The following is a 27094-nucleotide window of genomic DNA, read 5'->3' as shown; positions in this document are numbered from 1 at the left end:
GGTTGCATGATTTGATCATGGCATAAGCTTACAAGGATAGGGACTCTGTGCTGCTCCAGATGTTCTTGGTCCCAGTGGTGAACATCTGGAGGGCCACAAGGTCCCTGTCCCTGGCTTCCAAAATTAAACAGATCAGTGACACTACTGTTCTGAGAAAATGTCCTTATCTTGAAGCAACAAAGAGAAGGGCTGAAACTTTTAATCAATTAATTGTTTAGATCCATCAATTTAATTTTTTGGAAGGATTAAAAAGTTGCCTCCAGTTAATCAGGCAGCAATCTCTCTCTTTTTCTCTCTCTTGTTTTTAATAAACATGTTTGACAAGCACCATGTTAAAAGAGGCATTCTCTGTTCAATGATGCCTCCTATGATATGGTGTGTGCACCATTTAAAAACAAAGGATTTTTTTTATACTTCAGAACTATTGTTTTTACACCTATGCATATTTAACCAATTAATTAATCAATCAAGTCAGATTTCTTCAGTTGGGTGACAGGCTTAGTTAATAGCAATGACTGTCTGGATAGTTTATGCACTTGCTTGCTTGCTTCTGTCAAAGGGCTCCTACCGATGTGGAGCATGTAAACCGGGATTTACTGGAGACCAGATCAGGGGATGCAAGACTGAAAGAAGCTGCAGAAGTCAAGCTCTGAACCCTTGCAGTATCCATGCACAATGCTCTGAAGTACGGCAAGGAGACATCTCATGTATTGTAAGTGGATCTTGCAGATTTTGTTTAACTTGATCCCAGAGCAATAAATCCCATTTTGACATTCTTCAGTAAAATCATACTTTGTAATTAATTCATGCTAAAAAGCAAAAACAAAACATGCATTGTACTGTCTTTTGGGGTGAATTGTATTTCCCAGTATCAAAAAAAATCCACATTAATTTGACTCTGTCCTTAGTATGTATTTACACCGTCCTGGTCAGAGCATATTCTAAGTTTTCTATTTACATATACAGAATTTGTAGAACGGTCTCCTCAGCCAGACTTTATTCTGTAACACTTTTGTTCACAGTGTGGGATTGGCTGGGCTGGCGATGGTTTTGTGTGTGGAAAAGATGTTGATATTGATGGCTATCCTGATGAAGAACTTCCATGCTCAGCTGAAAGCTGCAGAAAGGTAAAAAGATTTGGGGGTGGGGTGGGGAACTTCTCTCTAGTTATTTGCCCATTTAAAATCACAATTCTATTTAGGGAAGTGCATAGGAGGGCAAGAAACTAGACACATGTGGGTACTGCTTGTGGGTGCACCCAGGTCCCAAGTGGTCTTCTCTGGGACCCACAGGGTCCTATCCTTCCACCCCTTCCCTGCTGAAATTAGGCTTGAGAAAATTAACTCTTCCCCCCTCAGCTGCCGGCACGTTCATCCCTCAATTAGGATTGAAAAAAGTGAAAATACTTTTTCAAGCCTAAATGCTGATGGGGAGTGGGGAGATGAATGTGCATGTATGTGCACAATTGTGGCATGTACATAGTGCCCATTATAGCTTCTCCTTTTGCAAATGTGACCATAGGCCCAAAAAGGTTGGCAACCCCACTCTAAAACATTGATTCTATCTCTTCATCTTGGTTTCCCCATAGGACAACTGTAAGTTCGTTCCAAACTCTGGACAAGAAGATGCTGATGGGGATGGAATAGGAGATGCCTGCGATGATGATTCTGATGGGGATGGCATTCCTAATGATCAGGTACATATATTATTTATGGTAGTAATTTACATCTCTTCTATACTCAAGCAACACTATCATGAAAGTAGACAGCATCAACCTTCCTATCAAGCACCTACACAGCTTCTAATGCCATCATTTATCAACAGTGCCCTTTTGCTATTTACATAGGTCAGACAAGTTCATTTATATGAAACAGGACTCAAATTAGAAATTGAAAATGGTAATAGAAATCAGCAGGGGAGCATTTCAGTCACACAGGACACTGTGCAGCAGACCCTTGAAGAATTGTCATGTATCAACACTAACAACAAAGTTTCAAAAGGGGATTCCTGTGTGAACCCTCTCAGCTGAATTCATTAGCAAATTTGACACTATAGAACTTGGCCTCAAAAGAGATGGGCAATATCTTGCTCACGCTGCAGAAAATTACAATCCCTTTGTACATGCTTATGTATTTATATTTTATTTAACACAATTTATATACCACTTGATTGTAATAAAACCTCTAAGTGATTTACAAAATAATTACAAAAAGCAATTAAAACATTTAAAAGATATTTAAAATTAAGAGTAAGCTAAACAGATATTAAAGCACATCAACATCTATGTGTCTGGATAGGCTTACCTAAATAAAAATGTTTTGAGCAGGCACCAAAAAGTGTAAAATGAAGGCCTCTGTCTGATGTCAATAGTGTTGCAAAGTGTAAGTGCTGCTGCACTAAAATATCAGTTTCTTACAAGTGCAGAACAAATATTATGCGGCACCTGTAATAGTACCAGTTTCACAAAGTGAAGCAGCCGAGTGGGCACATATGAGGTGGAAGGCAAGTAAACTAGCCAAAGCTGTTAAGGGCTTTATATTCCAGTATACCAATTGTAACGCCTTGAACTTGGGCTGGTAACAAATTGGCAACCAGTGCAGATCCCCGAGCAGAGGTGTAATAGTTTACAGAGTCGAACACCTGTCAGCAACCGCGGTGCAGCATTCTATACTAACTCCGTTTCCAGATCATGCACAAGGGAAGCCCCACATAGAGTGCATTGCAGTAATCTAGTCTTGAAGTCACCAGTGCCTGAAGTACTGTGATCAAGCTGTCCTGGTTCAGGAATGGTAGCTGTCATACCAGGTGCAGCTGGTGAAAGGTGCTTCCAGCCACTGGGGCTACCTGGGCCTCCAGTGACAAAGCTGGATCCAGAAGCACCTCCAGACTGTGTACCTGCTCCTTCAGGAGGAGTGCAACTCCATCTAGGGCAGGTAATTGACCAGTTTTCTTGGACACAGGAACCATTCACCCACAGTGTCTCCATCTTGCCAGGATTCAAGTTCAGCTTATTTCCCTTCATCCATCCCACAGCTGTGTCCAGGCGCCAGTCCAGGGCCCATATGGCCTCTCCTGATTCAGATGTTATGGAGAAATAGAGCTGAGTTATCAGCGTACTGATGCCACCTTGCCCCAAAACTCCTAATGACCACTCCCAGAAACTTCATATGAATGTTACGTAGCATTGGGGATAAAATAATGCCCTGCGGCACTCCATATTGCCAGGGGGCTGAAAAGCACTCTCTTAACTCTACTGTCTGGCCTTGGTCCCATAAGTAGGACCAGAACGATTGTAACACAGTACCCCCGATTCTGATTTCATGGAGGTTATCCAGGAGGTTACCATGGTCAATTATACTGAAAGCCACAGAGAGATCAGGAAGCAGGAGCAAGGTCGCATTCCTGCTATGCCATGTGATCAGCAGCAGCTACTAGTTAGAAGTGGGTCACGCACACTTGGTTTGGATCTTGTATTCATTTGATTGGTTTCTGCATTTCTTTGTAGTCTGCATAGTCATGTGACACACATACTGCTACACAGGAACATGGGAAGCTGCCACGTACCAAGTCGGATGACTGGTCCAACTAGCATTGTCAACAGTGACTGACAGCAACTCTCCAGGCATCAGGGATTGATGTTGGGTCTGTCTGCATGCAAAAGCATGTACTCTACCACTGAGCTACATTTGTCTTAGGCCCATACGGAGACAGAACCTGCAACCTTGGTGTTACTAGCACCACACTCTAACCAGCTGAGCTAACTGGCCTCTGGCATTTCTTGACCTATAGGCCAGTGGTTCCCAGCCTGGGAGCTGTGACCCCCAGGGGGCCTGAGAAATAATTGGGGGGGGCATGAACAGTAAAGAAATGAATTATTTATTTATTTATTTATTTAAAAGCCTTCACTCTCTGGATGCTGCCTGCTCCCCACTGCCGCTGCAAACGACACCTCCCCCTTGCTCCAAACGAGAGGGGAGGACTTCTGCTGAAGCGCCAGAGCGTCTTTCAGGCGCACAGAGGGCAGGCCTATAAAACACGTGGCAGACGCCGAAGGAGGCTGAGGGCAGAGTTACCAGGAAAACAAGGGGATTACTATCACCGATTCCCGTCTCCTTGCATGGCAGCTGCTGACGACACCCTTGCTCAGAACGAGAGGAGAGGGCTTTTCGTGAAGCAAAAAGAAGCAAGGCTGCAAGGAAAGGCTGCTTTCCTCCTTCCTTCCTGGCAGCCAGCCTGTTTTGCCTTTCTTGGCTCCTGCTTCGCTGCCACCTCCTTTTAAAAATTATTCTTATTATTCTTATTTGTGAGGCCACCCAGATCTTGCCTTCAGCCCAGACAGAGCCAAGGAGCAGTGAGGAAGCTCAGGACTTGCTTGCCCCCCATTTCTGAGGCTCAGTGTGTGTGCGCTAGTGTCCCTCCTTTCTTCCACCCACACTTTGCCCCCTTCAATCTCTCTCTCCAAGACGCTACCACAGTTGAGGGCTTTTCCCCTCCCACGTGCCTGAATGCCTGCCTGCCTGCAGGAGGGGCAGGTGTTTTGTGTCTGTGCATGTGCGGATCTGTCTTCTGCTCCACTCTCATTCCCCAAGTGCACGCTAACCAAGTCATCAGTTCCGATAATCACCCCAAGACCTCAAAGCACTAACCTCCCCTCCTCAATCTATCTACCCTGTTGTCTGCAGTGCACAATCTAGCATCCCCATCACCACCACATTGCTGCTTCTTGGTGATTATTAATTAAAAAAAAAAAAAAGCTCAGCAGGTTGGCTGACTGGGATCCAGATATTGCAGCAGAAATGTATTTATTTATATAATTACTGCATTTATATCCTCCAAGTTGCTCAAGGTGGTGCACATGGTCCATCCCCCCCTTTCCATTTTATCCTTAAACTCTGTGAGATAGGTCAGGCTGAGAGACTGTTTGGTCGAAGGTCACCCAGTGGGCTTCATGGCTGGTTGGGGATTTGAACCTGGTTCTTAGTCCAACACTGAAACCCACTGGTGTTGGGAAACAGGACTGTACATCTTCAGACTGTGTGTCGGGGGGAGAGGAATACCAATTTGATGAATCTTTGCATTAAGAAAAGAAAGCAACACCTCCCTATCTGGAAAGGGATATTTGGAGATGTGATTTTGCCATGCACCTTTTTTCAATTAACAGAGACTAAAATTACAATTAACGGGGGGGGGGGGCACAACATTTTTTGACCTTACGAAGGGGGTCCTGTACTCATAAAGGTTGGGAACCACTGCTTTAGGCCTCGTTTTGTAAAAACAGGACAAACAAATGGTCTCTCTCTCCTTAGGATATATATACCTATCCACTTGTTGATGTGGGCTCTCGCCCACCAGAGCTTATGCTACAACCGCAGTATACTTGTTATTATTTAAAATGGCCCAATACTCTTCATTTGTTGTCACTTGTAAAATCAAAGTCAGTAGAGAGTGATGATGAGTGGTGTTGCTCTAGGGAGATGGAAGTCCAGAGCACTTTGCCTTTCTCTGTTTCAGGATAACTGTGTGCTGTCTCCTAACGTCGACCAGAGGAACAGTGATCAAGATATCTTTGGTGATGCTTGTGACAATTGCCACACGGTCTTAAATAATGACCAGCGAGACACAGATGGAGACGGTGAAGGAGATGCCTGTGATGATGACATGGATGGAGATGGCGAGTATTCATGTATTAATATCCTCTGCAGAAGGGCATCAAAGCTTGTGTTTTCCCCATCAGCTTTTTAGGCCACGGAAGCCTATGGGAGGATCCAAAGGACCAGAGCTTTTCACACCCCTCTTTCCCAAAGCAGCTCCCACAGCACCCCCAAAAGCTGCTTCTGAACGTTGAGAGGCAGTAACCACATCATGAGGGCCCTTGGTCACAAGTGAGAATTAGCAAAGCCCTGATTTTTTTTCTGGGTACACAGCCCTCTTTGGCTCCTTGCCTATCTATGGTTTCATTTCATTTCATGTTTAATTCGTATACTACATTTCTGCATTACTGTACTCAAGGTGGTTTACAACCATAGCAGTGACAAAAATTGGCCAAAAAAATGACACTGTCATCCTGTAATAATAATTCTTATTGTGATGATTTTGATTCTGATGACTGTTGTTGTTTTGTATCCCTCCCCTTTCCCCAAAGAGCGCAGGGGGCTATCGCAAGAACCCTCTGAGGCAGGTTAAGCACAGAGATTGCAACTAGCCCAAGGTTAGTCAGTGAACTTAATGGCCAAGTAGTGATTTGAAACAAGGTCTTCTGTGGTCCACATCTAATCTGCTATCCATTATGCCACACTGGCTTTGTTTCTGGCCTTACGAATCCAAAGACAACATTGATTATATGTCATCATTTCCTGCAGGTATTAAGAATGTTTTGGACAACTGTCAGAGGGTTGCAAATGAGGAACAGAAAGACAGGGATAATGATGGTGTTGGTGATGCTTGTGACAGCTGCCCAGATATTAGCAACCCAAATCAGGTGAGTGCCAGCAGCAAAAAAAACTATAAACCAGGATAGGCAACCTGTGGCCCTCCAAATATTTTTGGCCTATAGCTTCCATTATCCCTGACCATTGGTTATGCTGACTGGGACTGATGGGACTTTATGCCCAACAATATCTAGATGGCACTCGATTGGGCAATTGAAGACTTTGGTTCTGAGTGAAAGCAAAAACGGAATTGTAAATTTAAGATAATTAAAATCCCATGTGTGTTGGACAGTTGTGGAAATATTTGGAAAGAAAGTATAGCACTGTGAAAGCTTTCATTTGAACTATGACAATGCTGTAGATCCCGTATGATATGAATTTGGCCTGACATTTAATCAACCCACGCATAGAGGTGCCCTTGTAGATGTGAAAGATAAAATTTTATCTGAGAAATCTATAACAGTTATGCTGAATACCCAAAGCTGTGTTACATTAAGCCCAATGATGTCACTATCTAACTATAACTAATTGCACTCAATTGTTTTTTTAAAAAAAATTAAATTGTGTTTTTAAATCGTTTTTTGTGTTTTAAAATTTGTATATTTGTTTTTAATGTTTTTAATTGCTGTAAATCGCCCAGAGAGCTTTGGCTATGGGGCAGTAGACAGACAGACAAATAGATAGATAGATAGATAGATAGATAGATAGATAGATAGATAGATAGATAGATAGATAGATAGATAGATAGATAGATAGATAGATAGATAGATAGATAGATAGGGCAAGTTGATCGTCCTTTGTGACTAGCCGGGCCCACCCCCCAGCAGCCATTTTGTGACTAATCATGACTCAATTATAGCCATTTTATGATAGTGTCCAAAACTGTTTTTCAAGTTTTCACATGTGCCCACAAGCCCAAACTGGATTGCTACCTCAACTTAAGCAGTAGCAGGTATCTAAGGATCTGAGGAAGTGTTCTTTCCCAGTTCTATTACCAGAAAGCCATTATTTGAAGATGTCAGATTGAACCTGGGACTTTCTCCTTTCAAAACATACTCTCCACTCCTGAACCCTCATTTGTCCAAATCACTGAGACTAAGCCCAATGTCAACAAATGTTCTCACTGAATAAATCTTCATAGGGATTTAATTTCAATCTTCTTTAATTGCAAAACAAACAAACAAACAAACAAACAAAACCACTCCAAAAACGGAAAAGGATTATAGAATACTGAATTTATGAACAGCTGGGATCAAATCTGTCTTTCCACCTTTTCAGATATTAGTCCTCTGCTAATATAGATGATTGAAAGAATTGTGTTGAATGTTTATGACTTTCAGCAATGTAATCATGTTCTTTTTCTCTCCACACTAGTACTGTAATCTTTTTTCTATTTTTGTTTACAGTCAGATATTGACAATGATCTGGTAGGGGATTCCTGTGACACCAATCAAGACAGGTAAGGTAAATCTGTCCAGCACGGTGGTATGCTGCTACTGATTTCACTGAAGTTGCACCTATGTCTCTACCAGGATCAAATTTAAGCTTAATATCCATTGTACTCATTGGAACTTACACATATTTACAATCTTTTTCCACAAAACATCTCTTGTAATTTATGTTAAAAGTGCCCTCACAGGCAGAGGTGAATAGTCATTAACCTTACCCATGTGCTGTTTGTCAGATGTATATTGGCCTCCCCAGGCTGCTATTCGCCCAGCTATGGAAAACAGAGGCTCGGATGTCCTTTGGGAAAACAGCATGGCAGAAAGGGTTAACCTCTCCCCAGCACTGAAGTCTTCCCCCTGGTTATTAAAAAAAACAAACTAAAGAGATCAGAGGCCCAATCAAATATCTCTTAAATCTCACCTTTTGTGTGTGTGTGTGTGTGTGTGTATGTATGATGTATAATGTGCTGCTTGTTTCCTACAGAAAACAGATTTTCCTTGTGCCAAAAACAAATATAACAAAAGTCCATTTGGGCTTTACTTCATATGTGTGAAATAAGCAAAGATTGCCACAAGGATTGAAATAATTTGCTGGATCCCTCCTTTATCAATAATATGCCAAGGGTGGTGTTAATTATAGACCTTACTGTGGAGATGACTCCCCTCAGGGTTGAGGACTTCAGTCCAGGATGTGCACTGATACCATAATTTGGGCAGGAATTTGGACATCAGAGGTGCCCTTCATGCCTAGTTCCAGCTTGTAGTAATCCCAGATGTATTATGAATGGAGAAGATTCAGGCAGCTCCTTGAGATCACATGCATCTCCCAGTTGTTTCCTCAAATGAGAAAGTTTTGTCTCCTAGGACTGTCACAACATGCCTTCATTAGATGTCTTGCAGTGCAATAATGAAACAGGAAAATTAACAAATGTTCTAGTAGTGGCAAACATTCCTATACTTAGGAAGATAGAAATAAGAAATAGGAACAAACAGACATTTGTTTGTTTTTTAATTCCCCTTGCTTTCCTCCTAGCGATGGAGATGGACACCAGGACAGTACAGACAACTGCCCCACGGTCATTAACAGTTCCCAGCTAGACACAGATAAAGATGGGCTGGGGGACGAATGTGATGAGGATGATGATAATGATGGAATTCCAGACCTTGTTCCTCCAGGCCCAGATAATTGCCGGCTTGTTCCTAACCCGGGACAGGAAGATGACAACAGTAAGGCAGACATTTCTTCTTCCTTCTCCTTCTACCTCAGTTTTTTAAAAATGTATTGCATATGTTGACAATGTGGTGCCTTATAATCATTAAAGAAAACTGATAATTTTATTTATTATTTAATTTATATCCTGCCCTTCCTGCCAGCAGGAGCCCAGGGCGGCATTTCCTCTAAGGCACCTATAATCATTGCATAGAAGGCACAGGGACCTGGTCCCAGGCTATGGTCTGAAGGCACATGAGGCCACCACCTTCCTGAAGCTAAGCAGGTCTGGGTCTGGTCAGTGCCTGGACGGGTGATGCCTGGGAACCACATGTATGCTACCTTGGGTTCCAGGGTGAAAGAAAGGCAGGGTATAAATGAAACAAACAAACACATAATATATGTTCCATGGAAGGGGCAGTCAGAGTCCTGTGCACAAGATCTCAGAGCATTTTCCAGAGAGCAGAAGGCTGTTTCTCAAACTAGACTCTACCTCAAGTGTTAACAATTTGATGAAGGTTGCAAAAGGCCATGAGAGAGCAGTGATGGAAGGATTTGGTATGAAGCAAATAAAGCCAAGACTACATCCTCTTAGTTAAATTTAGTTGTAGTGTGATGTTAAAACCCAAAACATTTATGTAGAACTACATATATAATTTTATTTATAAAGAAGAACATTCACTATTACAGAGTAATTCACTCTAGAGTAATTATTCTAGACTCAGTGATTCATTCATAATAATTAACATTCTCTGATGTTGTACACAGCCACAAACATAGTTACACATACACTGAAATTGTTACCGACAGGGGAAGCAGACTGTTCCCATGCTACCGGTCTGAAGTACCAGGGCAATGGACCATCTGCTAGACTTGCTTTATTGACTTCACAGCAAGGCGATAACATCTGCTACTTTTTCTCACCTACGATTTTGCCAGGCGGTGTCCCTATGGCTGCCCTATCTGTCATGTGCTTTATTGTAATAAATGAAACGTGAAATTGAGTCAGTTTCAACCAGAGTCTCATACAGTGATTTACTACTCAGCTTAATGCAACTCTCAGGACTGCTTCCTCAACTTATCGTTCGAATGCTTCTCTTTGGTCTCACGTCTTGCCTACCTGGCCAGCGTGCTCTGACCCACTAGGGTTGCTCCATCTCTCCCTTCCACTATGAGAGGCAATGAGAAACTGGGCCTGATGCAATTCCTGTATATCTATGAGGTTTGCAAATGAACATAAACAGTTTTTCTGGTAGCTATTTCGCCAAACAGCTGTTTAAATAGCAGCTATCGAACGACATCCGTTGAGTTTTGTGCTTGTGTATCCAGGTGATGGAATTGGTGATATTTGTGAATCGGATTTTGATCAAGACGCTGTGATCGATAGGATTGATGTTTGTCCTGAGAATGCAGAGATCACCCTGACAGATTTCAGGGCTTATCAGACTGTCGTTCTGGATCCAGAAGGTGATGCTCAGATTGATCCAAACTGGGTGGTTCTGAACCAGGTAAAATGTTTTATCTAAAAGCAGCCATGAATGATAGACAGGAAAACAGAACAAAAACCTCTCTCTAAACTTGAACTCCAAATTTGCTCACAAATAATCCATTTCTAAAAATATCCATTAATTCAAATATTTCTTCATAAATATACTCCAAGGTGGAGATAGTGCTGGTGAGCTCAGGTCCTGCTTGCGGGCTTCCCACAGAGCAGCTGGTTGGTCCCTGTGAGAACAGGATGCTGAACTACTATAGATGGGCCATTGGCCTGATCCAGCAGGGCACTTCTGTTTTTAAGGTTGGGACCCACTTGCACAGTCAGACAGAGGCAAAGAGGCCTCAGACAGACAGAGGCCAGAGCAAAGCGTTTCCACTAGCCACATCTAGAGGGGGAATGGGTTGATCTGCTGATCAGTTGCGAAATCTCAAGCTGAATTTAAAAGAAAATGCTCCCACCAGGTTTTACAGTAAAGGGCTGGGGTTTGACTAGCGTTGTTTTCAGGAGAGAGAGGTGGAGACGCACTGGAACCGGGAAAACAATGAGTACATTTCTACTGCTCCTCATGTGCCTGGCTGGCTGGCTGGCCCCTGATATTCTCTCCAGCTGCAACCCCCAGTGCCACACTGCATGTGGTTCTGAGGATCCCCTGGTTCCTTGGTGAAGCTTTTCTGGGATAGGTGGGGTGGGAGACCGCTGTGAGTTGGTGCAGAACTGGCCACTCCTCATGTGTGAATGGAAGGGCTGCTACTTTGCAAAGGGCAAGGATTGGATCCAAGTCCAAATCCAGCAACTGTGTTGTTGTAATGACTTTTTACACAGGGGGCAAAGAAGATAAAGAGATGTGGGATGTATGGTGGGGGTGAGGCGGCTTCAGGAAAGGGAGGAGGACCTGTGCCAGACAGAATGTCATCTTCTGAAGACTGAGGAGGTAGAAGCCACCTCAAACTTGCAAACTTCACCCAAATCAGGAAAGCTACATGTTGGCTTTTTGAAAAACAATTAAGAAATGACCAGGAAGCCAAATTCTATTTCCTGTACTATAATTGCCAATGGTTAAAGTTGAGCTAATGGGGGTGTTATGGCAAATTTTTATTTGCCATAATAATCTGTGGGGGGTTTATGGCAAATCTGTGGGGGCTGTATTCATTGGAGCAAGAGCTCTTTGAAATACAGCCAAAGGAGGCTTGTGATACAGATGGGAATGGACAAGGAATGCAGTCTTGCCCATTGTCTTCAGTATGACTTCAGCAAACAAATAATCCTTACTGTAGTTTCATTAATTATATTGCTTATGTTGTACAGGGCATGGAGATTGTGCAGACCATGAACAGTGATCCTGGACTTGCTGTAGGTATGTGTACTTTTTTCTGTACATGCACGCACGCACGCACGCCAGAGAGAGAGAGAGAGAGAGAGAGAGAGAGAGAGAGCAATCCACAAGCAGAAATAGGTTGAAACTATTAGCTCAAAAGATGGCTATAGGTCTTCCCATTCCGCAGTCTACGTCCAGCTTCAGGGTGCATGCAGAGTCCTCTTTCACCGTGCAGAAACAGCCTAATGGGTGCTTAGCTCTGAGAGCATCAGAAACTTGTTAGGGAGGAGACGAAGGGAGTGCTGCAGTCAGATCATTGATCCAGTTCTCCCCTGAGGACAGGTCTGTAGTTTAGTGCTAGATGAATGGTTTGCATGTGTAAAAGCCCAGATATAATCTCCAGTATCTCTGGTTGAAGCAGGGGTGGTGTATTGCAGGCCTGGGGGGCTACAAGTGGCCATCCACTCCTCTCGATCCAGCCCTTGGGGCTCTCCCCAGTGCATACCCCTCCATATTCCTGCTCTTTTGGAGTGTTTTTGAATGACTATAATGTGTCTCTGGAGAGCCCTTGGGGCTCTCCCCAGTGCATACCCCTCCATATTCCTGCTCTTTTGGAGTGTTTTTGAATGACTATAATGTGTCTCTGGACTGTGATGATGCCTCTTGCTTGCCTGGGTGCAGAGAGGTGTGTAGGGAAGTGCATGTAGATATCGTACAAAAGTAAGTGTCACATCCATTGGTCTGTCCACTTTTGCCTCTGGCCACTCTTGTCAGTGGCATGCAGCCTCTGAAAAAGGTTCCCCACCCCTGGTTTAAATGCTTTCCAAGTAGTAGAAGTAGGGGGCAAACTCTGCCTTGAAGCCTCAGAGAGTTACTGCCACTCAGAGTAGGCAATATGGCAGTAAATGGACCAATAGTCGGACAGTATTTAGGGCACTTGTCACCTGTTAATGAAATGCATGGCTTACAAACCTTCTTGTTGCTTTTGATTGGGCCTATTGCATTAAAAGAAAGAACAAATATTAGTGTAACATGCTTGCAATTGGTTTGGTCTTGATGTGCATCCCTATGTATTTATTGAACAGGTTACACAGCTTTCAATGGAGTTGATTTTGAAGGTACTTTCCATGTGAACACTGCAACGGATGATGACTATGCTGGCTTCATTTTTGGTTATCAAGACAGCTCCAGCTTTTATGTGGTGATGTGGAAACAGACTGAGCAGACCTATTGGCAGGCAACTCCATTTAGAGCTGTTGCAGAACCTGGGATTCAGCTGAAGGTACCGGCTGGAGCCAAAATGACCAAAATCTCATTAATGCAGTCATCTAGCGTTATGCTAAGATAAAATTGGCAGGGGGCTTGTGTGGCATGATTTCTAACGTTAGTTTATTTGGGTGCATGTGCCTGTTTCCATTACAGAATGGAAAGATATTTAAAACTTAGAGAAATGTTATTGTTATTAGAGATTTCTTATTTTTCATTTGCCTTTGTACTTGATTCTGTGTAGGCTGTTAAATCCAAAACTGGGCCTGGAGAACACCTTAGGAACTCACTTTGGCACACTGGGGACACTAATGATCAAGTCAGACTGTTGTGGAAGGACCCTCGCAATGTAGGCTGGAAAGATAAAGTTTCCTATCGCTGGTTCCTGCAGCACAGACCTCAGGTTGGATATATTAGGTAAGGAGATGGTGCAAAAGAGGAAATGCAAAATTATGTATAAAACCTATTTGTTAAAAAGAGTATGAAAGCTTTTCAGATAACAAACACTCTGTGTCTGTGAAATTTAAAGATAATGTTTTCACTGGCAGATGCTGTTCTAGAAGATGTCTCCTTGTTATACAGCAACGAGAGTGGCTGCACACTATAGCCAGTATGGATTTTTCACATTCCACTATGTTAAATTGAAAATACCCCCCCCGCCATTCTGCTGCTTCCCATGAGCTCATTTCGCTCAGAAACACTTGCTTAACAACCCTCTTAAGTTTTCATGATGATACACAAAACACCCAGAGACAATAGAGAGTTTAAAGTGTAAAACAAGAGGGGAAAAATTCAGACCCTTGTTGGACTTTTTCTGTCAGTGGTCTCATAATTTGTTGACATGTGTTGAAATGAATTAAAAATCAGCCATGTTCACAGAGTACCTGTAGTCCTATCACTAACCTTGCCCCATACTCTGACCTTCATCTTCTGCAGTTTAAAAGTTTTTTTTAAAAATGCATGGCTGATTTTTTATCAGCCAGCTGTTGCTGTTATCCACCTGTCCCTTCCCTGGAGGGGATACGTAAGCTGGCTGGCTGAGGTGGCTTGGGAGACCCCAGTGCCTGCAGGAGGAAGGCGACCACCAGCACCCAGGGAAGAAGGAGAGCTGTTTGCTGCTGCTGCCTGCTTGTCTGCCTGCCTGCTAGCTGCTGCTGCTGCTGCTTGGCTACCACCACTGCCCTCTCCCTGTTGGACTTCTGCTTGGCAGGTGTCACGCCTTGCAGGACCAGGTCCCTAGGTTGCTGATATCATCCACCTATCCCTTCCCTGGAGGGAATACATAAGCCGGCTGGTTAAGGTGGCTCCTGCTTTGCAGATTGCCTGGCTTTTTGCGGGTCTTGAGTCATGTGCCTGGGAAAGAGGACTCAGAGCCAAGTGGGGAGACTTGAGGGCCCCCCAATCGTTGTAGTGATGGGTAGAGGAAGATATGGCGTGAGGAGGACTTGCCAGGTAAGGGGAACGCAGCCCAGGCAGCTAACGACTGTGCCTTGTTCCGGTCCTCCCCACACCCGCAGGTTTGTTGGTTGCCCTATCAGCCGGCTCGCAGACTTCCAGATGCTGCTCCTAAATGCCAGCTCGGTGCATAATAAGATCTCCCTCATTCATGATTTAATTGTGGATGAGGCAGCCAATCTGGCATGTATAACCGAGACCTGGGTGGGTGAGCAGGGAGGAGTCAGTCTCTCCCAGCTATGTCTGCCAGGTACCTGGTTCAGCATCAGGGTAGACCTGAGGGTCTGGGAGGGGTTTGCTGTGGTCTATAGGAGCTCCATCTCCCTCTGCAAGCACCCAGTCCATGTGACTACTGGTCTGGAGTGTTTGCACCTTGTGTTGGGTCAGCGGGATAGACTGGGGATTCTGTTAGTGTATCACCCACCCCGCTGCCCCTAGCTGAGCTGAGACTCCCTAGCTGAGCTGACGGAGGTGGTCTCGGGTGTACTGTTGAGATCCCCCAGACTGTTGGTTCTGGGGGATGTCAACATCCATGCCGAGGCCACCTTATCCGGGGCGGCTCAGGATTTCATGGTTTCCATGACAGCCACGGTACTGTCCCAATATGTCATTGGCCCAACACATGCAGCAGGGCATACTCTAGACTTGGTTTTTGCAACTGGACATGGAGATGGTGATCTGAATATGTGGGGGGCTTACATCAGTCCCTCTGTCGTGGACAGATCACTGCTTGCTGAAGTTTAGACTTACAGTGGCCTTTCCCCTCTGCAAGGGTGGGGGACCTATTAAGTTGGTCCGCCCCCAGAGACTAATGGATCTGGATGGTTTCCAAAGGGCTCTGGGGAGTTTTCCAGCTGATAGTGCTGGCGCTCCTGTCGAAACCATGGTTGAACTGTGGAATACAGAAATGACCCTGGGCGGTTGACATGATTGCTCCTGAGCGCCCTCTGCTGTGTAGAGCTCATATGGCTCCATGGTATACGCCAGAGCTGAGAGCGATGAAACAATATAGGAGACTGCTTGAGTGCAGATGGAGACGAACTCCTGGTGGGTGCAATTACACACTGGTAAGTGCCTATGGTAAGCTGTATTTAGGGGCAGTGAGGGCAGCAAAAAAAACAATATTTTGCTGACGCTATCAAATCATCAATCTGCCGCCCAGTGGAGCTCTTCAGAATTGTCCAAGGGCTATAACACGCTGGCCCCAAGGACATTGCAGAACCATCTGAGGCCCACTGTAATGAATTTGCTAGGCACTTCCAGGATAAAATCTTTTAAGTTGTTTTAAATTGTGTTTTAAATTGTTTTTAAAAGATGTGTTTTTAAATTTGTATATTTGTTTTTAATGTTTTTAGTTATTGTAAACCACCCAGAGAGCTTTGGCTATGGGCCTGTATATAAATACAATAAATAAATAAATAAATTTAGCATCTGCCAGGACTTAGACTCCAGTGTTATAGCAGGTGAATCAAGTGTAGTATCCAGAGCACAGCCTTGTCCTGATTTCTTGGATGAGTTTCAGTTGGTACAGCTTGAGGACTTTGGCAAGGTGCTTGGACAGGCTCGTGCAACCACTTCTGTGCTGGATCCTTGCTCTTCTTGGCTAATAAAAGCTAGCAGGGATGGAACAGCTGGCTGGGCCTGGGAAGTGATTAATGCCTCTCTGCGAGAGGGTGTGGTCCCTGGCTGCCTGAAAGAGGCGGTAGTGAGACCGCTCCTGAAGAGACCCTCTCCCTGGACCCAGAAAATCTTAATAACTATAGGCCAGTAGCAAATGTTCCATTCCTAGGCAAGGTCCTGGAACAAGTGGTGGCAGGCCAGCTCCAGACACTCTTGGATGAGACCGATTATCTGGATCCACTTCAGTCGGGTTTCAGGCCTGATTTTGGCACGGAAACAGCCTTGGTCACACCCTGTATGATGACCTCTGTCAGGAGAGAGACGGGTAGTGTGACTATGTTGCTTCTTGATCTCTCAGCGGCTTTCGATGCCATCAACCATGGTATCCTTCTGGGGAGACTGACTGAGTTGGGAATGGGAGGGACTGCATGGCAGTGGTTCAGCTCCTACTTGGCGGGTCGATTCCAGAAGGTGGTGCTTGGGGAACATTACTCGGCACCCTGGACTCTCCAGTATGGGGTTCCTCAGGGGTCAGTTCTGTCCCCCATGCTGTTCAACATCTACATGAAACCGTTGGGTGCAGTCATCCGGAGCTTTGGAGTGCGCTGCCATCAGTATGCTGATGACACGCAGCTCTATTTCTCCTTTTCATCTTCTTCAGGTGAGGCTGTCAATGTGCTGAACCGGTGCCTGGCTGCGACAATGGGCTGGATGAGGGCTAATAAACTGAGGCTCACTCCAGACAAGACTGAGAAGCTGCTAGTGGGTGGTTCTTCTGACCGGATGGTGGATGTTCAACCTGTCCTGGATGGGGGTGCACTCCCCCTGAAGGAGCAGGTTTGTAGCTTGGGGGTTCTCCTAGAACCATCTCTGTCACTTGAGGCTCAGGTAGCCTCGGTGGCACGGAGTGCCTTCTACCAACTTCGTTTGGTGGCCCAGCTATGCCCCTATTTGGACAGGGATAACTTGGCTTCAGTTGTCCATGCTCTAGTAACCTCCAAGTTAGATTACTGCAATGCACTCTACGTGGGGCTGCCTTTGAAGACGGTTCGGAAGCTACAGCTTGTGCAAAATGCAGCAGCCAGATTGATAACAGGGACCAGACGGTTCGAACATACAAAACTGATTCTGGCCCGCTTCCATTGGCTGCCTGTATGTTTCTGAGCTCGATTCAAAGTGCTGGTTTTAACTCATAAAACCTTACACGGCTTAGGACCACAGTACCTGATGGAATGCCTCTCCCAACACAAACCCACCCGTACACTATGGTCAACATCCAAGGCCCTCCTCCGGGTGCCTACTCGGAGGGAAGCTTGGAGGCTGGCAACAAGGGAGAGGGCCTTCTCAGTGGTGGCCCGCAAATTATGGAATGATGTCTCTGACGAGGTGCACCTGGCGCCAACACTGTTAACTTTTCAGCACCAGGTCAAGACTTTCCTCTTCTCCCAGGCATTTTAGCATGTGTCTTTAAATTGCTTTTTAAAAAATGTGTTTTTAAATTTGTATATTTGTTTTTAATGTTTTTAATTGTTGTAAACCACCCAGAGAGCTTTGGCTATGGGGCAGTATGCAAATGCAATAAATAAATAATTTAAGAAATTGGAGTTTATAATAGCACATTTATGCTCAGTAAAAGCCAACTGTCAGTGTTCTAAAAGCCAGACTCACAGTTTGACTCCCACCAGATATTTTTTCCACTTTAAACAGATGTGACTTCCCTCAAAGAATCCTGGAAAGTATAGCTTATGAAGGGTGCTGAGAGTTGTTAGGAGACTCCTATTCCCCTGACAGAGCTCTAGTGCCCAGAGTGGTTTAACAGTGAGCCCCTTTTCCCAGAGAATTCTGGTGATTGCAGCTCTGTGAGGGGAATAGGGTGTCTCCTAACAACTTAGCACCCTTTACAAATTACACTTCCCAGGATTCTTTGAGGGAAGCCATGACGAAGTGGAATAAACACTTGGTGTGGATGTGGTAATGATCTGCTTTGGTTTCAGTTTGGGTGGGAGACTACATATGTCTGCTGTAGAATGAAAAGTTGGGGGAAACCCTGAAAAATAATGGTACTGTTCACAGTGTTTTCCTTTTGGAAAGGAATGGGGCTTTACCTCTGCCTAGAGCCTGTCCACCCAATCTCCTCTCCTCCCAACCCCTACCCCTACCACCTTCCTCTCTACCTGTACCCTTCCTCTCCTCGCACTCCCTGCCCCTCCTCCAAATCAGTTTCACTTATCCTAAGCATGATTGCACAGGAGTAAATCCCACTGAATGCAATAAGCATGCAAATGATCAAACCTACTCTCCCCTCCTGCCCCCTCTCCCCCTCTCAATCCCCTCCCCCTCCTTTCCCTTCCCAATCCCCTCCTCCTTCTCCCCTCTCCCCTCCCAATCCTCTCCTCTTCCCTCCCTCTCCCTTCCTCCTCCTTCCCCATGGTCACTTTCACATATCCTAAGCATTATTGCATGGGAGTAAATCCTATTGAACTCAATAAGCATGTGAATGATCAGACCTGTCTTCCCCGTCTCTCCTTCCCCTCTCACCTTTTGCTTCTCCTCCCCCTCTTCTTTCTCCCCTGCCCACTCCAGACCTCCCTCCCCTGTGGTCAGTTTCACGTATCCTAAGCATGATTGCAGGAGAGTAGATCTCATTGAACTCAATGAGCATGCAATTGATCAATCCATTCTCAGCAAACTTGCACAGGATCCCATTTCTTCCCTTCTGGATTAAAAAGCAGAGAAATTCACTAATAGGCAAAAATGTTTGCAGTTTAAGATTGTATCTATAGCCAACAGATATTTCTATCAAACTTTTAAAAGCAGGGAAATTGGGCAGCTACAGTGAATGCACCAGGGGAACAAGAGACCTGACCTCCTCTCTGAGATACTGTACTGCCCTACAAATTTGTCAAAATGCAAACACAATATGGGTTGGTCTTTCACAGTCCAAATCTATTTCCTGTGTAGCTTGGAAGAATTTGGTAACATGTGCCTCTGAGCATATGATGAGTGATGGTAGCACCTGCAATCAGGACTGCATCTCCAGAACTGGAGAATTACATTTTTTGTGTGTTTGTTGGTATTCTTCTTTATTTACTTCTTTCCTGTGTTACTACTGTTTCTACAGAGACACTCCTCATGTCCACTGGAGACTACTCTGCAGAATAGTCAATGCCATTATTCCACAATTGTTTTTGGAGCATTTTTAGTGTTGCAAAGTGTTGCTGTACTTCACATATTCACAGAAAGAGAAGCAAAAGAAAATAATTTACCATAGGAAAGTTCTCTAAAATTGAAAAGTAAATCAAACGTCTGAACTATATCAACTAAATCAAACGTCTGAACTATATCAACTGTCAACTGTCTTAATATTGTTGCTTCCTCCCTGCTAAGACCAGCACAGCACATGTCTTGTTTCTGTTATTTGGGCTGATTGTATGTATTGCACCACTCGCCAAATGCTCAGAGACACATGTTACCAAATTCTTCCAAGCTACACAGGAAGTAGATTGGACTGTGAAAGACCAACTCAAATTGTGCTTCCATTTTTACAAATTTTATAGGGCAGTACAATAACTCAGAGAGGAGGTCAGGTCTCATGTTCCCCTGGTGCATTCACTAAAACTGCCCGATTTCTTTGCTTTTTAAAGTTTGATAGAAATATCTGTTGGCTATACATTCTTAAACTGCAAGGGTTTTTTGCCTATTAGTGAAACTATGCTAAGGATCATTTTGTGTAATGCTGTTTTAAATGTACATCTATTATGATGTATGTGTGTACCTAAAATGTGAATGCAACCCCCCCCCATGTATTTCAACATATACCAGTTCATTTGTAAGGTAGCCAGAATTGACTGCAGTTTCCTCTGGAGTGTATATTCTGTATGTATAATATGTCTACAGCAAACTCAGGCTTGTCACCATGTTATTTAATTAATGTATTTTTTCAAAATATTTTTAGGCCTTCTTTAAGGTCAATCCCTCTCATGGCAGCTTACGCAATAAAATAAAGTATTATCGCAACTTCAATTAATTAACTAAAGCCAACAAACTTAATAAAACGGACAAATGGTAAAATCCAATACAAAAATGCATTGTGAGTCTTAATATTATCATTAACCCCAAGACAATCTGCATTGTGCAAGGTTTATACATTATACAAATCAAAAGAAAAATGTTACAGGGTGCTCTTCCCTGGTCACTGAAAATACTTTTCAGGTCCCCTCTTGCTGGCTTCTGAGATTTTACTAGGTGTTGCCTGCGTGCTTTGAAGCTGCAAGTTCTTAAAATTATGCTGTCACAGAATATACAAATAGACACGAATCAGCTCCAAGTTTCCAAATCTTCCCCTTTACTCGGTGCCCTTACTATTCACCTAGATACTCCCTTTGGGGAGGGCTTGTGGCACAGTGATAGAGCATTTGTTTTGCATGCATAAGTCTCAGGCTGAATCCCTAACATCTCAGCATAGGGCCAGGAGAAACCCATCTGAAGCCCTGGAGAGCTACAGCTGGTTACTGTAGACAACCCTGAGCTGTAATAGTCTGGGTTGGTATAAGACAGCTCCCTATGATTCCCTTTATGTTTTTAAGGCCATGCCTGTGATTGATAGTGTTCTTTATTCACAAATGTCTCTCTAAAGAGCCTTCAGTCAGTGAGACATAAAGCACAAAGGCCTGTCATGTGTAGTTCCAAATGATTTTGCCAGCTTACAGTAATGTGGGGACAGGACGGAGTTTCCTGGGGAGAATCAGTGGGTAAGAGTGAGATGCTTAATCATTTCTCCGCCCACCAGTTCTCTATTGCACACAGTCCCCATAATGATGCTACCATAGATTTTCTGTCTGGTTTGATATTTGGTATTTTTTTGTCTAATTTGATATTTAGCCTCTCTGATCAAATTAGGCAAGCTACTGCTACACATATTTGTCTAGGAAAAAGCTCACTGAACATAGAGGGATTTGCTTCTGTGTATGTAGGCATATATCTTTAACAGTATTATTTGTTCCACTTTCAAAGAGCAAGATTTTATGAAGGTTCTGAACTGGTGGCAGATTCTGGAGTAACCATAGACACTACCATGCGTGGAGGAAGACTCGGTGTCTTCTGCTTCTCTCAGGAAAACATTATTTGGTCCAATCTGAAGTATCGCTGCAATGGTAACATTTATCTCACATCACCCTCTTGCCTAATCAAATGAGCAGTTGTAGAGAAGAAAATTGTTTTAGGAAGGTTCCGTGAATGACTTTAGATTTGGGAAACATATGAAATGTCTTGTATCTAATGTGGGCTTAGTATGGCTGAGATGTAAGTTTACTTGATACCTGATCTGCTGTATAAATGTAAGCTGCTGCAGAAGGCACACTTAGGAGATCTAAAAGTGTGCAATTAGCCATCACATTAAAGTCAACAACAGTAATCTTTGCACAATGCTGAACGTTTTGGAAATATTAAAACCGTTCTTACAAAAATCATTGTCAAGAAGCAGTGGGTGCATTTAGGGACATACTAGGACAGGGATTATTTCCTTCAGGTTGCCATATCCCTAGGTTTCTTGAGCCGCATAATAGGAAACAATTGGCAATAACAAGCCCTCAGGTACAGACTTACCATTAGAGCTTATTCATAGAAACTGTCTGACACATTACTAACAAAAGTGTACAGACATGGACAGCTAAATTTGCAATCCTAGTACACAGTCTTATCTGGGAGTAAGTCCACAGGATTCAGTAGGGTGTATTTCTAAGTAAATATAGCACTGGCCTGCATATCCTTATTTGCTTTTATGGCTTCTTGGATGAGACAAGCCCTGTTTTAAGCAGAGAGATGTGTAGTCTTCAACAATTCTGCTCTCCATGGCATGTGTATGCCACCCTCTGGCACTCGTGATGAGTGGCAAACCATTGAAATGCCAACTTTGAAATGGCAGAGAGGGGCAGAGATTGTCCTGGCAGTTGCGTGGAAGGAGGTCTGGGAATTGTTTGTCAGATGCATGACCAAGGTGCCTGGATTGCCTGGGCCATGCACATCAAAACTAGCAAAAAAAGAAAACCTTGCCTTACTCTGGGACAGGGAACGGGGTTGGACACTGCTGCCCGAAAGCATGCAGGGAACTTTTGAGCAGTGGTGTCTAACTACTGGCCACACTCTCCATTGACCCCTCCCCCAGGAAAGACTTTGGGAGTGTGTGGCTGTGACGCCCTTCCCTGGCTCTCCCTGTCAGGTTCCTACCTGCTCGTGGTTACTGCCTGTCACTAGGCACCACCAGGGACTCCACCAGTCCAGACTGTCCTTTTTTATGGTTTCTCTCCCCGCTCTAGCACAGATCTCAACAGATCCCCCTGCTAGGCAGCACCACCACTCACGTCCTATAACCAGTATCCCCAGAGACTCTGCCTGAGTGTCTCTATCAGGTTACCTCTGTGACTGAGTGCTCAAGCTGTCCCACTCCCTTCGTATCAATGCAGATAATTCTGGTTTGCTCTGAATACTTGTGGTGTTATATTCTCCCCTTCACCGCTGCCACCATTTGTTACAGTTTCCCTTCAGCCTTGGTCATTACCTTACCCTCCCTTCTGGTCTGTGAAACCCCAGCCAAGGATCAGGCCTTTGGTAAACCAAATATATTTATTAAATAACAAAGATAACAAGATTTCTTCATAAAGGCACTTAAGCATATGGTTACATCTATTCCTGAGGTACTGGTCTTAGTATTAATCCGAACTCCACACTCTCCACCCAATCTCCTCTCAAAAACCCACCAAAACAACCCACTTCACGCTCACCGTCCACCCAGATTCAACTGTCATCCTTCCATTTATACTCTCCAGCCATCCAAACACTCAGCCAATCATCCAGCATTCTACTGCCCATTTACTCCCCCCTCCTCTTTCATTCCACTTACCATGTATCTTCTATTCAAACAGCACTTACCATATATACACTAATACAGGAACATCACAGTGGCCTGCCCTGCACAGAGGTGAGCAGAATTGCTGAAGATTGCATATCTGCTTGCTTAAGACTGAAATTGTCTCATGTAAGAACCTACAACATTTTTACCCCTGCAGATGTGGCATGTCTAGTAACTAGGGATGAGTAAGCATTTCACCAAAATTAGACTTTGGACTGACTTTTTTGAAAATCCACACACCAACTCTCTTTGCAGACCAATCCTGGATGCTTTGAATTTCCACAGCTTTCCCCAAAACTGGATTTTTAAAAAATAAACTGTATCAAATACCATTGTATTCCCTATTTCCCTTAGCTTCAGGCAGTTAGGTGTTCAGCCTATGTCTTTGCTTTGCTAACATGAAACTGAGAGTCTACGTGTTTTTGATTTGCTAAGGAGGAGGCGGAGGCAAAGGGAGAAATGATAATGATAATTGAGTGCCAGCAACTTTGCTTTGCTAATTTGAAACTGACCAGATGATCTCTTGCTTTCTTCCATGGTGGGGTGGGAAGGATTTTGCTAATGAAGAGGAAGAGGGGGTGAAAGGGGGGTTAGAAATAATGACAAATCACCAACCTGTCTGGAAGCATAGTGTTCAAAGGGTTAATACCAGGGATTAAAACAGAAGCCTAGAGAGTCTACATTAAGGCAAACCTAGAAAATCTTGAAACGGGTAAGATTCTCTAGGCTTCCCTGTTAATCTCTGTGGTATTAACCCTTTAACTATCCTTCCACCTTGTTCCTACCTACACACTTAAATTGAACCAGATGAAAGCAGAAGTTAGCAGAAAGAAAGACAGAATGTGAGTCCTGGTCAAGCTGATGCAGTTCTTTTGAAAGTATGTTTAAACTGTAATAGTTCCTATGTCATTTTAAATGTTGCCAAATTTTTAAGCATAGTTATTGACACTAGGGCTAAAATGCTTGCTGATTACCAGTTTATAGAGCAACTGGTTTTAATGCTTGTTCAATTGTTTGTAATGGTTGCTGGATCCATAAACATATTAGACATGAATATGAGTGGGTCAGGACCAGCAAGCAGATCCCAACCCTACTAATAAATAACACAGGAGTTCACAATACTGGCTTTGTGGTGTGCTCTTTTCCCCTGAAAAGACCAAGCTCATATTTAGTGAAAGGATTTGTAAAACAGAACCTTGTAAAAATGTTACAGCTGTGTGTAATAAGCCTGCACCATTTCCTAATCTGAGCTTTGAAAATGAAATGCTCAGAAGTTTCATAGCAACAATAAAGCCTGATCTTTTGTCTCCTGCTTTCTTGTTTTCAGATACTATCCCAGAAGACTTCCAAGAATTTCAGGCTCAACAGCATGGAGTTGGAAATATTTAAGAGAGACTGAAAATACAAATTGATATAGCATACAGTAAAGCAATATATATTAACTTCTTATATGACTTTTGCAAATCCACACTACACTTGTTATGATTATATATATAAATGTGAAAATAAAAAATATAAAATAAGGTGGGGTTTCATTTTGTTCTGAATTTCTTTTTAAAGTTGAAACAGTTAGGGTATAATCAGTTGGTTTGTTCCTGTAGATCTGGGGTGCAGAACCCTGTTTTAGACTGAGGGCCACATTCCTTCATGGGAAGCTTTCCAAGGGCCTCACGCCAGGCAAAAGTGGACGGAGCAACGGATGTGATTCTTACCTTTGCACAGTGTGGCAGTGGCAGCTGGTGGCGCCATAGAATCATGGAACGGTGGGGCAGTGGAATCTGCTCTGGATTTTAGTCTGAACTTTCAAGAAGCTGTCCAAAGTACTTCAGTTGAGTAGCATTCCCGTCATGCAAAAGTCAGAGGTTTTCTGCATCCATTCATCCACCCATATCTGACTATCCTCCAGCCAGGTAAAAGCACTGGAGGAGAGCACAGAGTAGAAATAAATGGAAATAAAAGGGCTAATTACATGTTACACAAAAATGTATGTTGAGAGTCTTACCAATGCCTTCTTAAAACAAAACAAGAAGCTGCTTTCAGAGGGGGACTTTAGAAAGGAGAAGTGTGGAATAGAGGGAGGATGTTTAACCCATTTTCTCCACTTTAAACCACGCTCTGGTTTCCTTCTTCCCCACCCATGACAGCATCCTTGTTAGGTGGTTACAAGCACATGCAGCGCCGTGAAAAAGTATTGTCCCCTGTCTGATTTTCTGCGTTGTTGCATATTTTTGGTACTGAATGTTGTCGGATCTTGAACCAAAATCTAATATTTATTTATTTATTACATTTATATACTGCCTCATAGCCGCAGCTCTCTGGGCGGTTTACAGCAATTAAAAACATTAAAAACAAATACACAAATTTTAAAACACAAAAACAGTTTAAAAACACAATTTAAAAACACATGCTAAAATGCCTGGGAGAAAAGGGAACCTGAGTGAACAAACAACACAAAATTTTGATATTTCATTTATTTATTAAAGGAAGTTAGGCAATACCCAATGCCCCTGTGTGAAAAAATAATTGCTCCCCTATGAACTCAACCCAATGAAAGGGATTATTAGAGCCAGGTGTTTGAATACCTTGGTAAACAATCAGGCCTGATTTGGGCCAGCCTTGCCCGATATAAATCTGACTAACTTTGGCCCTTGCCATCAGACTGAAGTTGCCAGCACACAAGTTCCAAAGCCGCATCATGCCACAATCAAAAGAAATCCCTGAACACCTCTGGAAAAACAGCTGTTGATGCATATCTGTCTGGAAAGGGTTACAAAACCATTTCTAAGGCTCGGGGGCTCCACCAAACCACAGTCAGCCATATTGACCAAATGGAGGTTTGGAGAAATTGTGAATCTTCCCAGGAATGGCCATCCTGCCCAAATCCCTCCAAGAGCAAGGTGTAAAATCATCCACGAAGTCACGAAGGACCCCAGAACAACATCTAGGGATCTGCAGGCCTCTCTCTCCTCAACCAAGGTCAGTGTTCATGACTGAAAGACACTGCAAACATGGGATTCATGGCAGAGTATCAAGAATATGAATGCTTATCTAGAGTTTGCCAACAAGCACCTGGATGATCCTCAAGAGTTCTGAAACAATGTTCTATAGACAGATGAGTCAAAGATGGAACTTTTTGGGTGAAATGGGCCCGTTATGTCTGGCGAAAACCAAACTGCATTCCACATGAAGAACCTCATACCAACAGTCAAGCATGGTGGTGGTAGAGTCATGGTTTGGGGATGCTTTGCTGCATCAGGACCTGGACAACTTGCCATCACTGAAGGAACCATGAATTCTGCTTTGTCTCAGAACATTCTACAGGTGAATGTCAGGTCATCTGTCCATCAGCTGAAGATGAAGCACAGCTGGGTCATGAAGCAATACAATGATCTGAAACACACAAGCAAGTCTACACCAGAATGGCTGAAGAAGAAGAAATTTAAGGTTTTGGAATGGCCTAGTCAAAGTCCAGACCTAAACCCCACTGAGATGGGGCAGGACCTGAAAGGAGCAGTTCATGCTCAAAACCCCACAAATGTCACTGAGTTAAAGCAGTTCTGCATGGAGTGGGCCAAAATTCCACCACAGTGCTGTGAGAGACTGATCAGGAAATACAGGAAGAGTTTGGTTGCAGTCATTGCTGCTAAAGGTGACGTAACCAGGTTTTGAGTCTTAAGGGGACAATTACTTTTTCACATGGGGGCATTGGGTGTTGCTTAATTTTCTTTAATAAATAAATGAAATAAGTATCAGAAGTTTTGAGTTGTTAGTTCACTCAGGTTCCCTTTTCTCTAATATTACGTTTTGGTTCAAGATCTGACAACATTCAGTGCCAAAAATATGCAACAAAGCAGAAAATCAGATGGGGGCAAATACTTTTCCACAGCACTGTAATTGAAGCTGAGCTTGGGGTGGGGGAATCATTCAGAGCAGGAAAAGGAGGCAGA

General features: G+C 43.6%; 1 protein-coding gene across 1 annotated transcript in view; it reads left to right on the top strand.

Moving 5' to 3' along the window:
* Window positions 1–24640, top strand: part of THBS4 (thrombospondin 4) — a 73399-nt gene extending 48759 nt beyond the window's left edge. Inside the window, exons 10-22 of the mRNA XM_061619766.1 lie at window positions 560–712; window positions 1023–1127; window positions 1589–1696; window positions 5512–5671; window positions 6360–6478; window positions 7835–7887; window positions 8910–9103; window positions 10416–10594; window positions 11890–11938; window positions 12985–13181; window positions 13410–13582; window positions 21254–21393; window positions 24475–24640. Of these exons, the coding sequence (XP_061475750.1) occupies window positions 560–712; window positions 1023–1127; window positions 1589–1696; window positions 5512–5671; window positions 6360–6478; window positions 7835–7887; window positions 8910–9103; window positions 10416–10594; window positions 11890–11938; window positions 12985–13181; window positions 13410–13582; window positions 21254–21393; window positions 24475–24536 (1692 nt within the window). The 3' untranslated portion in view covers window positions 24537–24640. The remainder of the gene's footprint in view (window positions 1–559; window positions 713–1022; window positions 1128–1588; window positions 1697–5511; window positions 5672–6359; window positions 6479–7834; window positions 7888–8909; window positions 9104–10415; window positions 10595–11889; window positions 11939–12984; window positions 13182–13409; window positions 13583–21253; window positions 21394–24474) is intronic.
* Window positions 24641–27094: the final 2454 nt, after the last annotated feature.

Source organism: Rhineura floridana, chromosome 1 (genome assembly GCF_030035675.1).
Source record: "Rhineura floridana isolate rRhiFlo1 chromosome 1, rRhiFlo1.hap2, whole genome shotgun sequence".
In the NCBI taxonomy this organism is placed as follows: domain Eukaryota; kingdom Metazoa; phylum Chordata; class Lepidosauria; order Squamata; family Rhineuridae; genus Rhineura; species Rhineura floridana.
The sequence above is the reverse complement of the archived record's forward strand: the minus strand, read 5'-3'. Positions and strand labels throughout refer to the sequence as shown.